Below are 15,233 nucleotides of genomic sequence, written 5' to 3'. Positions count from 1 at the left end.
TTTTCAGAGAGTCTGACTGAAGAGTAAACATCACATCTTTCTTCGCATTGAAGAGTAACGTGACACTGAAGGCAGTAATTAGTTGCTTTGGCTTCAATATGCAGATTGTAAAATAACTTGTAAGATATGCTGTTAGTAAAATAGCTGTAGTTGTTATACCTGCGCCTGACTTAACGTTCTTTCCTTGCAGTGATGTGAGTGCTAGAATTCCTGTTGTAACAGCACTGCTGTTCCCCCGGCTTGGCTTAGCCCGTCAACAGAAAAGATGTTAAGAGCTAGCTTTTATTGTTCTGCGTAGGAGCATTCCTGTTTAATACCTTGAAAAGCAGAAAACTGATGGGTTTAAGGTTCTTTCTTTGATTTCCTGAGGAATTTATACAAACACAGAAACGAATCAAGTTTTCTAGCCATATTGGTACCTGTTGTGGAAACGCTGGACAAGAAACACAAGCCTCACAAATGCACCCAGAGGAAAGCTTTTATTGCCCTCTACATCGTTACAGTGAGTGTAAATGCTGCAGCCGCTTATCTCCAAGCTTACGGCAGTGTTTTGCCCCAAACCGAGCAAATGCTTTACTCCACTACTCTACTTATATTTTTATATAACTATATATTTTTTATATATATATATATATATTTATATATATATATATACTACTCTACTTCTATTTTTTTCCGCAGAAATTTGAAAAGAGCTGATTTGTGGAACTTGGAGCTGAAGAGTTCAAAGTCCAACATCTGAGAATCTTTCTGCTCTTGTGAAAATACATTATCTATCAAAACTGGAGATTTAACGGTTTGCTCAACTTACAAAGGTATCTTAAAACCAGATGATGTTCATGATGATTACAGTTGTTTTCTTTCTTTAAAAATACAGTGTTCAGGTTTTCAGTCTGTGTCACAGACTGGTATGTGGCCTGGTGGATTTCTCCCATTTCTGCATGTGTGCACCTCAGAATTGCTTTATGCTCATCTAACTTCTTCATTCAAAATTACTGTGTTCACTTTTTGAAATCGTGTTTAATTGACTCTGAAAGCACACATCGCTTCAGAATATTTAAGTCCTGATTTGGTGGATACAGGAGAGTTGCAGTAGGTCATTGAAAGTAAAAATGAACAACATCTGTGAATTTACAGACAGGAATGCTCCTTAATTAAGCCTTAAGGTCAGTAACAAAATGCATCTCTGCTTCATATATCAAAAGCCCGGTTATACCTCTAAACTTCTGTATGCATAACTACTTTTAACATGAGTACCTGCTTCATTTTACAATATGGACTTTGGATTGAAATACTGGGTATGTAACCTTAGTCCTATTGCCCACCTGAGTTCAAGACTCAAAGATTAGGAAAGCCAGACTGATATAAAACCAGAAGCAGTAAAGCAAAACAAGCCTTGTGTACTAATGCCGTAAGATTATGTGGGGATTTTTGTTGTTAAACCTGACGCTGAGAGCAGGAGAGTCTATATGGATAAATATATGGCAAAGCAAATTGAAGATGATTTTGCTAGACTTTCCTAAACAAGGATTTATGTTTTCTTTCCTTGGTGCTTGGTGGCAGCCCACATTCTGTAGATGAAGAAGAGTACGATGAGATAGTACATGGAGCTTTTCAGAAGAAGGGCGATGTACACTAAATATGCTGTCCTGTGTATAATGTGATCTGTAACAAACGTAAGACAGGAAAGCCTTGTTTAATATCAATATTGTACAACCTCCTAAAAGATGGGTAGAGCTGGGACTGTAGTCTGTTTACTGCTGCAGTTATATAGGTTTCAGTGGACAGTGTGAGAACACATACAATGTCTGACTGTCCTTTGAGTAGGTTTGCACTAATAAGCTCTAGACTGAGCGGGTTTCTTAGCACTAGACTTCCTCTCAATGCTGCTGGGTTATTATACCCTGCAAAGACAAGAACATAATTCTCGTGCTTCCAGCACTGATTACTGATAGCACCGTGTTTGCTTGAATCCTTTTGTCTTGGATTTTTTGAACACAAGGATTCACAATTCTTCCTGAATCCCTGTTCAAGCTAAAAGAAAATTTCTTTGTCCAAAGTGCTGTGCAGTTGCTGGGCAGATGAAGCATCAGCCGAAGCATTGAACTTTTAACTGCTTCAGATATTAAAAGAAGTGACACATAATGTGGGCTAATCTAGTAGCTGAACAGCATCTTTGCATCCTAATAAAGCTACCTAATAAAAGTAGGAGAGCAAATTCTTGTAATCCACAACAGAATTCAGAGTAGCACTGAAGTGTTTGTATGTTGCAAACCCCAGACTTAAAAGATTTCCTGTATGCTATTTAGAAAGATCCTTTTCATGAGGTTCTGAGCAAATATAGCAATATCTGACTTCCGTGCCATGCGTCGCTTTCCCACATTTTAATACGTTTTAGTTACCTCTATTGAAAACTGTGCTGTTTCCAGATGTGTTGCAGTCCTCTTCCTGAGGAGCAGTCTTTGTAGAAGAGTCTGTATCTTTCTCTGTGGAAAGAGATTTTAAATGCCACAATTAGGCTTTTCTTTAATTTTGACAAACATGAATTTGAGAAATAGGGGAAAAAAGAGGCAGTAACATGTACATTAACAGTGAAACTGGAAGCTTTAAACAGCAAAAGAGATGGTTAAGATCTGTCTGCGGAGCAGATGTTCATGAGTAGGATTCACATGCACTGAGAATTTGAAGGGAAGGAAATACACATAGAGAAGTGTCTTGGGTATTTGTTACCATATATGGGAAGTTTGCTCTTTCAGGAATGTGTCCCTTAAGCTGTTCCTTAGCAGAATCTCTTATTTAGAACTGAATCCACCTGATCTTGTCACTGAAGTGGCTAAAGTCTGCCTTTACAATGTGCTGTTATTACAAATGCAGAATAATTTACATTGGAAGGGACCTCAATTAGTCTGTTACTTAATGGCTGCTCTACAGTAAGGAATAATCTTGAGAGGAGCGTGATCTGAGGTTCCCTTATTGGGAATTTGCCATTTTGGTGGTGCTTGTTCTCTAAACTAAACCCTTTCTGTGCTTGAAGCAGCAAATCTGTGTTTGTTCTTGGTTATGGTGTTTGTATGCATTAATATATGGGCTTAAAGGCATCTGTATTACATGTGTAAATACATCCTCCATCTAGATAAACTTAAAGCGTATTTTTGTCAGAATATATTTTGATGGTTATTATGGCCATGCTCTCACTTATTGATGTTACGTTAATTTATAGGAAGTTGAACAAAGGTAGGTACTGAGAAAAGGTTAATTTAAACCAATTAATTAAAAAATTCATTTAAACCAATATAGGCAGCTTTTTAAAAGATATTACCATGATTTGTACAATTTGCATTGATTAGAGGTTACTTTTTTCTTTAAAATAGCGTTGTCTTTCAGATTCTGCTTTGCATAATCTTTCCTCAGTTAAATGAGACATTTTTGGACATGGCTATTGCCTCACCATTGCTGGACATGGAGTAAGTAAAACATTTAAACTGTGTTCTACATCCCCAGCAACCTTGGTTTTAACTCTTAATTTTTTTATAGCTGTGGCTAATGTCGGGGAGGGGTGGGGTGTCAGGGGGACTTATACCTCTCAGTCATGGGTTGAACAGAGAGGTAATACTGTTTTCAGAGACTTCTGTAGACAGGGAGGTAACTGACACAGCTCAGTGCAGAGCTTTCGGAGCTGTGCTAGTTTACACTTGATGAGGTTCAAGAGCTGCTCTTTTCCTATTGCAGAAGGACATTCCCTTGGGAAGCACAGCACAGGCTAGGTTGCTTTTCCTGGGAAAACATTGTGTATTTTAATGATTGCTGTGCAAATGAGCACAGATGCTTTCAGGAACAGTAATAGAAAGCATTATTTCTATAATTTTATTGCAAAGAAAAAGTGATGTCTATAATAATATATAGAATGAAACTTTTAACATAACAGTTTAGTATCTGACTTTACCATATAACATGTAGTATATAACTTTTAACATTTTAGCATATACCTTGTGTCGGCAGTGAACGCTCTTGGCTTTCATGCTCGTATTTGCAGTAATATTTTTTGTCTTTGTTCTCCACTGGTACAGTTAGCCAGCTGCCAATTGAGTATTCCTCATTTTTTGTGGCCTTCCAAGTGTCTCCTTTTACTACATTGTCTGTTACCTCCTTATTTTTTTCATCAGTCCATGTCACCCGAATAACTTCTGGGTAGAATTTCTCAATAAGGCAAACATATGTGATCTGATTTTCATGTTCCTTCTGCAGGATTTCAGAGTTTGCTGGTGGAGAACTTGCTTTGTCTGGGTTGGTTAGTGGAGGAAAAAAAATAACACAATAGAGAGTTGGAAGATCAGTAGAGTACAGTAAATAAATACACCACCACAAAATAGTTTTTAAAGAGCAGCAACCTAAAAGTCTTCTTGACAAATGTTCTGCCCCCCTAATTTTTTATTAAGTACTTAGGATGGGAATAGAAATGTCTTATATATTAAAGGAGTTCTAGGTAATAAGATGGATGAATTACAGCTCCTTCCATCCTTGAGGTAAAAAAGTGTTTGGTGAGCTGAAGGAACCTGGCATTCGAGCACAGTTTATAGTAAATATTATTTCAGTAGACCCAAAAGGTAAGTTTTAATTTTCAGTCAAACCCAGTCACAGTACTATTTAAAATAATTGGAAATAGAAAGTATGACTTTTATCCTTATTTTTAAATGAGTTATTTTATAGAGAATTAAAATGGATAGCAGCTTTTATGAGTATTGTACAGAAAATTAAATTCCAAATCAAAAACAAGACTCAATTCAAATAATCTAAACTCATATTTAGTTAGACAATATAGAGCTTTCCAGAGTCTGGAGGGTATTTGATCTGGAGAATTTTGATATGTCCCATGTGCATGGAGAAACACTGTTCAAGTCCTAAATTGTTTTGTGAACACCAATGTCTAGACTGCTTCGTTCATGCTTCTTGTCAAGCAGCACATCTGGTAGAGGAAGACTACAATAGACTAGATCTACTCTTTAATACTAGAGTAGATTAAAAAGTATGGTAAAAAGGTGCCTAGCTTAAATGAAACATTTCAATCATATCACAGTCCTGAGAAAGCATATGTCTTGAATAACTGCAACTGAGTGCATGCATGGAAGAGTCCCATGTACACACACAGGCAAATAGAAGACAGCGGAGAACTGGATAAATTAAGTTTAGCATATATACATGTGTGTATATATATATGTGTGTGTATGTGAAAAAATAATCTCCATAAACTGTAGGTATGTTTATGGGGAAAAAAAGGATGAAACCTTGTAGAACTGGCTGTAGATTTTGATATATTTCCAAGCTGATCTATAAAGTTGCGAAGTCCACAAGACAGTTTACACTGTTGTGGTTTTATTCTGGGCAAATAGTCTGATTCTTTCTGAAGAGTTTTAAAGTAATGAATTTCTGTTCCACCATCTTTTTTGCTTTAGTTAAACTTCCAAGAAATTTGCAGTTTAGTTTTAAACAGTTTTCTAAGGCAGATTTTAAGAGGTATGTAGGTCTTTTATCATTTTAAAGTAATATATAAACACATGTAGATATTTCTTAAGCTAAAACCTGTTTTTTCTGTATTGTAATAATGCAGTAAGTCTGCAAAACATAGTGCAAAGAAAATTCTGCAGTTAGGTTTGTAATCAATGAGCTATTAATGAATTTGGGTTTAAAATGTATACTTTTGTAGATCAATTATGAAGTTTTCTTAATGCAACTCCTCTACAGTTTCTCCATAAGCACCTATGAATGAAATTTATAAATAAGGTCAATGTGTTCTTAAGCTGAACTTTTCATTACTTTGAATAATCCACAAAATTGAGTAATTTTTGACTGATACTTAAAGCTCTGCTATTCCCCTTCAAGCCAGTGGGAGCCGAGAGCACGTAGCACACTCAGACTGCAAACAGTGTTCTTGTCCTGCTTGCCAGCAACTTCAGGTGTTATCGTTGATAATAACATAATAGAGTTCTGACCTAATGGGAGCTTCCCCAAATACTTTAAAGAGCTGTCAACCTTCTCTCCTAAGCCTTCCCATGACAAAACTTAAGAAATAAGTCTGAAAATACTTACTGGAGATGATGAGTTTTGTTCCAGAGCCAAATGCATGTATTACCCCACACTGGTATATCCTTTTACAAAAACTGCTTGGAACATTTAGGTTGGACAAGGACCAGATTTAACAACCACGATATGCATATTAAGAGTTTATTCATTTGGCTACATGACTATAGAAAAATAGAATTCAATCTCAGCTGATGCTGCTATTCCCAAAGAGCCTTTAGTGATATGTACTTTAAATTCAGTTTCAAGCAAGTCTGTGCCATCATTTGTTTAAAAAGACATCAAAACAAGCCGAGAGTGTTGTTGCCTGGGGCAATGATTGAGATAGCATGTTTCCTTCAGGTTTTAAATGGATGCAGGATTGGGACTATTCAGCCTCAAATCCTGCTGTACTTGCCTCCACAGTACTATTGCAGGTAGTCAGTGCCAAAAGGAAACATTACAGGTGCATCTACGTACATTGTAGAGAAGCATCGACTTCCATCATTCCTGTGCATGTCTTTCCCCAGAGCCTTCTGGCTTCTCCCCAGTGAAAACTATGTGCACCTTACATGAAATCGTGCCAACACTGAAACTAATGGCAACATTTCCAAAGGCCCAGGATTTCCCCTGAAATTTTCCTCTGAAACCTGTTTGTGAACACTGTCTTATAAGAATGAGCTACTGAATTCATCTTTGTGCCCATGAAATCCTTGATATTTTAAAGCCATTAGAAAATGTTCTTATTAATATTAATCAAGGTAAGAAGCTTTCACTCTGCAGATTTCGAGTGGCCGCATCTTCCCTTTTATGTCTTACACCTCCGTCCTTCTGCCCTAACACTTGTTTGGACTTTCAGGTCTATTAGGTTTTAATTCAGGACTTCATGTTTTCCCCTATTGAAAAAAATACTAATGCAAACTAATACATTGATTAAACTTCATAATTTGGTTTAAAAGGGCAGAAAGTCAGTTTAATCCAACTTCAGGTAATGTATAAATAAATTTAAGTAAAATCTATTTTAGGGAATGTATTTTTTATAATAATATAATTACAAAAAGATAATTATAGCCTCTTGAACTCTGAACTTCAATACATTTGATGAAATTAAGGTAGATACTTCAGTAATGTTTAGAAAATAAGCTGGATTTGGAGAGACTGGTTCAGTCTCAGCTTGCCTTTTGCAACCTGGTGAGTGCCTAAATTGGACAGGGAAGAGATTCAGAGCAGCCCTGCGGAGAAGGACTTGGGAGTGTTGGTTGATGAGAAACTTAACATGAGCTGGCTTCAGTGTGCGCTTGCAGCCCAGAAACCAACTGTATCCTGGGCCGCATCAAAAGAAGCGTGACCAGCAGATAAAAAGAGGTGATCTTGCCCCTCTAGTCTGCTCTCCTGAGACCCTCTTTGGAGTACTATGTGCAGTTCTGGTGTCCTCAACATAAGAAGGACATGGAGCTGTTGAAGCACGTCCAGAGGAGGGCCACAAGAACAATAAGATGATAGGACAAGGGGTAATGGGTTAAAACTTAAACAGGGGAAGTTTAGACTGGATATAAGGAGGAAGTTCTTTACTGTTATGGTGGTGAGGGACTGGAATTGGTTGCCCAGGGAAGTTGTGAATGCTCCATCCCTGGCAGTGTTCAAGGCCAGGTTGGACAAAGCTTTACTTTTGCATTTGTATTACTATTGTGGTGAAGCTGTGCCATCAATAGGATAAATGCTGTTTTCAGTATAAAGCACCATATAATAGCACAGTAAAGCATTGGACAGAGCCTTGGGTGGCATGGTTTAGCGTGAGGTGTCCCTGCCCATGGCAGGGGGGTTGGAACTTGATGATCTTAAGGTCTTTTCCAACCCTAACTATTCTATGATTCTATGAAATTGCCTAGGAATATACTTACAGAAGAATCCTGTATTGCCAGTTTATGTTCTTAATTGATATTTCTGTTCAGCTGTAAGCTTCAAAACCCTCATCTATTCCACCAAATGCAAATGCCAAACCTGTCTCTCAAATCCCAGCCCTTCTGTTAACTGTATTATTCAGTCTGTAGCAACTTTGTTTTGATCAGAACTAATTAAAGGAGACCAACAAGAACAAAATCAAGTTCACTACAAGTTGATGGGAGCTTAGCTCTTTCAGTATATATATATTAAAGATTCTGCTCAAGCTCAAACCCTGATGATTCAATTGAATTAAGGCCACTTATCCTAAATCCTCGTTTTCTCAATTTGTTTCCTTTTAGGAGTAACTTAATGTTGGATGGTCACCCCTGAAAAGACAAGCTGTGATGAAATGCCTGATCTTAAGTGTGTAAGTAAGGTAACTACAGCCCTTTTACTCTGTTAATTGGCCAGAAGTCTTGGCCACATAAAGACAAATTCCTATAGAATTGGAGTGAAAATTACTTTAAACTGTAGATACTAAAATCATGGCAACTACTTGATTAACAAAGTGAGGATTTACACTAAAAACAAAAAGCTTATCCTGATACAGATATTTCTATTGAATTATTGTTATGATCTACTTAGTCTTTCTGACATAAATCACTAAAACCAATCTTTTCTTGACATGCTAATACAAATTTATATGTCTAACCAGGCTTGAAATGTTTGGTAGCAATAGTTCTTCTGCTTTGTGTTTGTGCAGTTGCTTACTCCAGGATTACGGCATTTAAAGCACATTTAATGGGAAAAAGATTCTTGTCCTCCACTTCCCATTAAAATAAAAGTCTCTACAGGAAAGGCATAAAAAAAGACCACCTCTTCATGTGCACATTTTTAAGCAATAAGAAGAGCCAAAGTGCTGTGGACATGACAAAAATAATTAGGGACAAGTTATTTCACTTTTACTAGCCTAATGAAATGAGGATTTTGGCAAAAGGCATTGTATATTGCTCTTTGTATCTGTATTGGGAAGGGGTTTTCTTTTTTTTTTTGCTTAATTCAGAGCTGCTTAATTCCCTGCTTTAATCCTTCAGTAAAGCTGTGGGGAAGAGAGACATAGTCCTAAAGGAAAATGTTTTGCTTTTCAAAGAATTTGAGTAACCCAAAGGTTTGGCACTTTTTTTTCAGAATGAAGTAGAAATATCACAAAGTTTGAATACACATATTTAAAGACAAAACCATCTTTCAGTTCTCTGAATGCTGTCTTTGCCATATTTAAGCTTTAAAAAGAAAATAATGATGGGGTTAATTACATATCTGTGCTGCAATAGCTATTGTGTTTCACCCATTCTATACATAAATAAAAAACCATTATGTTGTGTTTTGCATGTGGAAATGCTGTTCAAGAGGAAAATCCTGCAAAGCATTCAGTAGGGTTAAAACTAGCAGGAGCTAAAAAAGCAAAGCACTTCCTGCAGTCAGTATCTAACTACTGAAAAGACTTTCAGAAGCAGTTAATTTTCACATTTTGTACTTACTTGAAACAATAAGCTTAGTTCCTCTTCCAAATATTTTGATATCGGCATCCCACAGTCTTACAGGGCTTAGCAATATCTCCTGCTCTGCACTTCCCTTGCATTGGCTACAGAAAAAGTCTCTCTGATGTAGAGGTTGGTGATAGGTCTGGCCCAGTGCAATAGCTTAATTTTCAACATTGACTAGAGTGTCGTTTTTAGAAATCCTTTGATTTTTTTTGAAGTGACTGCTAATTTCATAACTATGTTCTAATCCCTTTGGGCTCTGGGACTGCTTTAACAAAGAGCTCTTGCCTCTGATCTGCTAGGTTTTCTCTGAAGAAACCTCTTTTTGCTGTTTTAGGAAGAAATGTGGCTACGTTGTGACTCCCAAAGGAAATTAAGGAAGTTTACTACCTGTTGATTTAAATATACAAGTAAGCATTCTTTTTCCTGTGTCCTATTTTTTGAAATACATATTGTGTGAAAGTACCTTAACTAAACTTTCATCAAACTCATATTTTGAAGCCCGTATTTTAAATGCAAATTCCATATTCTAAACGAAGCTTACTGATGCTCATAACTAAGTTCACGCTTTTTCTGTGTGATTACTCTGTTGTCTTAGCAAAAGCAGCAACTGGGACAGTTTAGTTGGAAATTGCAGCAGAGAACATTTTTGATCAGAGGCATGGAGAACGTTTTAAATTTCTCCGTAACTCTCTTCTGCTTTTTATGATACGGCTTAATTATAGTCATGTTGATAATATCAGCTACTTTCTGAGCAGCATACTGTAGGCACTGCTATATGCTTTATACTGAAAACAGCATTTATCCTATTGATTGCATAGCTTCACCACAAGAGTAATACAAATGCAAAAGTAAAGCAGTTACGTTCAGTAGGGCCAGGAATTAGGTATTTCTGACGTTCCGGGTGTTTTTCCTTCCCAGTCAATTCAGACTGAACCACCTCTATCAATAAGAAACATTTTGCATTTCTCACTTGCTGTTCCAAGAGTAAAACAGTTCACTTTTCTTTCCCAGAAAAGGACGGAATGCATGCATCCCAATCTTTACATTTTTCCTTACCATTTTTCCATTCCCCATCCTTAACAGGTATTCAGTAATTGTTGTCGAGGCGATCTCTCTATTCAAAAGGTCAATATATTTATTGCCCATCAACCCACCCAACTGGGGCACCATGCACAGTTCACAAATAAAACCTGATTTATCAGGCAGAAATTAGTTTTTCTACTGTCTTTCATGCTTAATTATCTGAGAACCTGAATGCATCTGTGAAAATCGGATCAATAATAATGGTACTTACTAGAGATGATTAGTATGGTTCCCATACCAAAGTATTTCATCCAGGTACTCCACACCGTGTTTTGGCTTTACAATAAGCTAAGGTGCTCTCTTGCTGTGCCGTTGCTGAAGAAAATCCCATTTATTTCCCAATCAGTTCCAGGAGATTGTATGAAGCCTTGGCCCTTGTCTGCTGGGAGCATGTCGGGAATTTCAGACTTACACCTGGTTATCAGGCTGGTATCTAATGCCCTTTGGAGCACATATCTTTCCTAAGCTGTTGAAAATCTGTTAGATAACCCTTCTGCTTACCACCTGAGCATTAGGTGAAGGTTTCTCTTTAATTTTAGGCACACAAATAGGTGCACAGGGTTCTGCATGTTAAAACGCATACCTCCAGGTGATGATCCTGCTCTTTCCCAAAGGGGTCCACTTCCTCTCACCTGCAAGTAAGTGACATCAAGTACTAGTAGCATAAAGTTCATTTTCAGTTGTCTTAATACAATTCAGCAGAGAGAAAGGAGGGAGATCCAGCACCATAAGTTTCACAAAGGTGTCCATGTGCTGCAGGTTGCTCGCTGGCAACTTTTCGTATACTAGCCAGTGGGAGAAGGAGGCTTTTCCTTTGTGCACAGGTTTCTTTATAAAAGAGCCCAAGATAACACCAGAGGAGTCACCACTACCGGTGATCAAAGAGCCTGCATGCTTAGTTTGTGAGTTTGAGTTCCTATGGGATCCCATGTGGCATACTGACTGCAAAACAACGTTAAGAAGTTGTGGTTAGAGGGAGGAACAAGACTAGAGGGTGAAGGTCTTTCTATTGAATTAGGTATAACAAAAGCACTCACCTACTCTGAAAGCGCCTGGGCAGCAACATCATATTCTGCAACCACAAAGGAATGGCAGGAGTGATGTAGAGACAGAATGGTGACAACCAGCGCTTTTCCTTCCTTTCCATGGTGTTTGGCCATGTCCTTAGACCATCTCACCTGCAGTTGGTGGGACTGTTGGATTATGTTCATGACACTGAGTACTAGGGAGGTCTCATAGAAGAAAAATAGCAAAACGCTACACACTGCAGACAGCTTTTCTAACTCACCTACATGATCTGGGTTTGCATGTATGAGGAGGACAAAGCTAACCTATAGCCATTTGGAAATCTGATACGTATTTGAAATTGTTGTGTCATTTTTTCATCCCATCAGACTAATATTCTTTAATGAGTTACACTTCAATGAACCAAGTGAGGAGAGTATCCGGGTACCAGAGTAAAGGAAAATATTAAGGAGAGGCTTGATGGTAGAGGTAAAGCCTTGTGGACTAATTTCTCAGGCATTAAGGTCAATACGCACCTTGAGGCAGTGGCTAGGAGGGATGAATTGCGTATAAGCTGTAAGTAGGAAAAGTTGTTCTTAACTCTGGAAAGTTCTTTGGTACTACTTTTGGTAACTGTCTTCATCTTTTCGGGTGATTCAGATGCAATACTAGTGAAATATGAACAGTGATAAGCAAGAAGATGGGAAAAGGGAATGATTCAGCTCAAAACAAAAAAAGAACAAAAATGCCCATCTCCAAATCTTGGGAGGAATACACAGAAAATCTTCCTCCTCTGAGGAAGTAGCTACTAAGTTTTAAGTGAGAATAACACTCCTTTTCCTTTACTTTAAATCTCATCAACCTTCAGGCAAAAGCTGTCTATTTCTGTTTTCTTTGCCAGGGTAAAGACTTTGAACACCTTCAGTACCACATACTGACCTATTTCCAGGAACAACAACGTGGAAACGTGCTCCCTTTCCACTAAATAGGTCCTTGCAACTTTGCAAATGAACTTGATGACATGCTTGAGCAGAAAGGAGCACCTGGAGTGGAGAGGATGGGTAAGGTATGGGACCTTCACTGTTCCCTTTGCACTGTGCACTTGCTCAGTCGAAACCTCTGGCTTTTGGCAGCTGATGATTCCAAGGCATCAGTGGGCCCTGAGCATACCCTGCTTCCCCAGTGCCCGTGCTTGAGGCCAGGTGTCTTATCCATGCCAAGAGAAGTGAGTGCTTGGCAGTGCTAGGTGGTGGCAAGCATATAATTCCCAAAACCAAGGTACAATTCTTAGGCATGTTGTCTTTCTTTTAATGACTTCTATTTGCGAGGGGAGAAGAGTGGCTGGACTAGAAAATGAGTGCAATGTTTGCTCCCCTCAAGAGCCACCGGGCTTCTGCCATGGCTGTGCAAACAGCACCAGAGAAGCAGGTTAGTTTCTAGTATTTATGTACTAAGTCTTAAGGCACTGAACACTTCCTTTGCCCTTAAGATATTAGATGTGTGTTTGAAGACCGGGGTGCAAGTGACAACCCAGACTTTGGAAAGGACAGCCTTGTGGGGTTAGCTGCTCCTTTTGAGTAGCAGCAAAAGATTTGGCCTTTCAGCAGCTTATATCAGATGGAGTGAGAAGACCAGGTGTAGCAGTGCCTTCCCTCCTCGCCTCATCCTCTGGACTGCTCCATGATCTCAGGAATGCCTGTCAGGCCTTGGTCTTTGTGTAATGAGTCAGGCAGTGAAGCATCCCTTCTCCATACCAGGAACACTGCATGACTAAGGAAGGAGGTGCTGATTGTACCAGGGAGTCCTGTTGTCTGGCTAAGGTGAGAAGCAAGGGCAGGGATAGTCAGTCATTCCCTTACAGTTCTGGAACGCTTCTTCCCTTGACCGCAGCCAGAGTGGAACAGTACAACTGGAGTTTTGAAAACTTCCTAGTTATTACGTACAGGTCACGATGGATATTTGCTAATGACTAATTCAGATCCTTCCACCCTATAAATAGTGGTCCCAAGTGAGTTCCTTTGAGTTCTCCTGGACTGCAGCAGGATGTGACCAGCATCTTCCTTTGAGTGGGACACCCCTTGGGGCTCACAAATTTTTTTTTGAGTTTGTGATACCTGAAGGACCATCACTGAAAGCTGTTGGTGGGATCTGGGCTGAGGTCCCCCCCCTCAAGGCTCAACCCTCACCTGCTGAGAAATGCCAAGATATCTGACGTGAACATTTCACTGAGCTCCAGGGGACTTGGTAGCAGGCACCTTTATATATCCATGTGTGTGCATGTGAGTGTAAATTGACACAGCAAATGCAGTCAATCCTATTGTCTCCCTTACCCTTTTGTGCCTTTGGTCTCGAATTAATCCTTTCAGCTTGATTTTTACCTCGATCTTCCTTTGCATGTTTCAGCCATGAGGCAATTATTAGAGTGAACCTTGCCATCAAACTCTGTGAAGTCACACTTTATAAATGCACAGTAGAACTGCTTTTCCTGATAGCTTTGATGGTGATTCTTTGAGCAACCATAACCCCCTCATTTCCTGACACCTGTAGTTCAGCTGTTGAGGGCTTTTTGCCATGATGATCTTTGAGTTTGTATCACCGTGAGCGTCCCAGTAAGCACAGTAGTAAGTAGCAGTGTCGTCTGGAATTACATCTTTAATTGTAAGAATAAATCTTTTCTGGCTAGAAACTTTTTCAACCGTGTACCTTTTTGCTAGAAAGCCAGTTTCAACTGCAAGTTTCCCTTCTGAGAAGAGCAGGAGCCTCTCTGGAGCTCTATCCTCTTTCTGTTGATACCAGTGTATGGATATGCTTGCAAACATTTCCTCTGAAACTTTAATTTCACATGTCATTCGTGCACTTCTTTGGGACTTGGTAATGGATATAGGGCTCTGCACAGGATATACTTGTGCAAATCCATCTAGGAAAGAGAGAAGGAGAAATGATGCCATTAGCTGGAATTCAGAGGTGTGGGGAAGAAGCCTGTTAGCACAGCCATGGGTGCGTAAGAGGAAAGGTAAGGGAATGAAGAAGGACTTACAAGACCAGGCGGCTGTGGCCACAAGTGCTGCCAGCAGCAGCATGTTTGCTTGTCAGGCTCTGCTGTTGTTGAGAGTCAGAGGAGGGTGAAAGGGAGCCCAGATGGGAACAGTCTTCTGTGGGAGGAGGAGGTGACTCTTGAGCGCTCTTCAGCGACAGGTCTTCTGTGTGCAAGCGGATGGGGCACGTTTACCGATAACGCTCTCCAGGCTGGTAAATGGTAACACTGGTTAGAAGGCTGTGGTCCTGTCTGCGTTTCAGGTAAATATGAGAAACGCTGGTCAATCTGATGATTGTGGTCCTGTAAGACTTGAGCCAGCTTAGTCATCCAACTCTGGGATAGCAAAGCACCAGGGAGCCCCCATGTTGGTGCTGCCCTCCACCAAAGCAGCCAGAGGCCATCAGCCTGCATGGACCAGGGCAGCTGATCCCGGGGACATGACTTCGGTTGTGGGTGCAGGAGGAAATGCACAGGCACAGGATTTCAGTTTCAAAGCTCAGTTGGGTTGAAAACATTTCTGAGAAAGGAAGGCTGGAAAACAAAAGCAGGGCTGCTGTCAACAGCCATTGCACGGGACATCTTGGGGAGCAGGGGTGGTGCCACACTAAGCTCCCCTGTGATCAGTG

The 15,233-nt window shown here is 39.5% G+C and overlaps 1 protein-coding gene across 1 annotated transcript; it reads right to left on the bottom strand.

The window, feature by feature from the left end:
* Nucleotides 1-551: 551 nt before the first annotated feature.
* TARP (TCR gamma alternate reading frame protein) lies at nt 552-14,738 on the bottom strand. Its single transcript, XM_080611279.1, has 7 exons — nt 14,608-14,738; nt 14,112-14,487; nt 12,107-12,238; nt 6,085-6,155; nt 3,987-4,280; nt 2,403-2,486; nt 552-1,665 (listed from the first exon to the last, which is right to left on the bottom strand). Exons 1-7 carry the CDS (start codon nt 14,648-14,650, stop codon nt 1,532-1,534), a joined length of 1,134 nt encoding a protein of 377 aa, XP_080467405.1. The 5' UTR covers nt 14,651-14,738; the 3' UTR covers nt 552-1,531.
* Between the last annotated feature and the right edge of the window lie 495 nt (nt 14,739-15,233).

Source organism: Psittacula echo, assembly GCF_963264785.1.
Source record: "Psittacula echo genome assembly, chromosome: 2".
Classification (NCBI taxonomy): Eukaryota; Metazoa; Chordata; class Aves; order Psittaciformes; family Psittacidae; genus Psittacula; species Psittacula echo.
The sequence above is the reverse complement of the archived record's forward strand: the minus strand, read 5'-3'. Positions and strand labels throughout refer to the sequence as shown.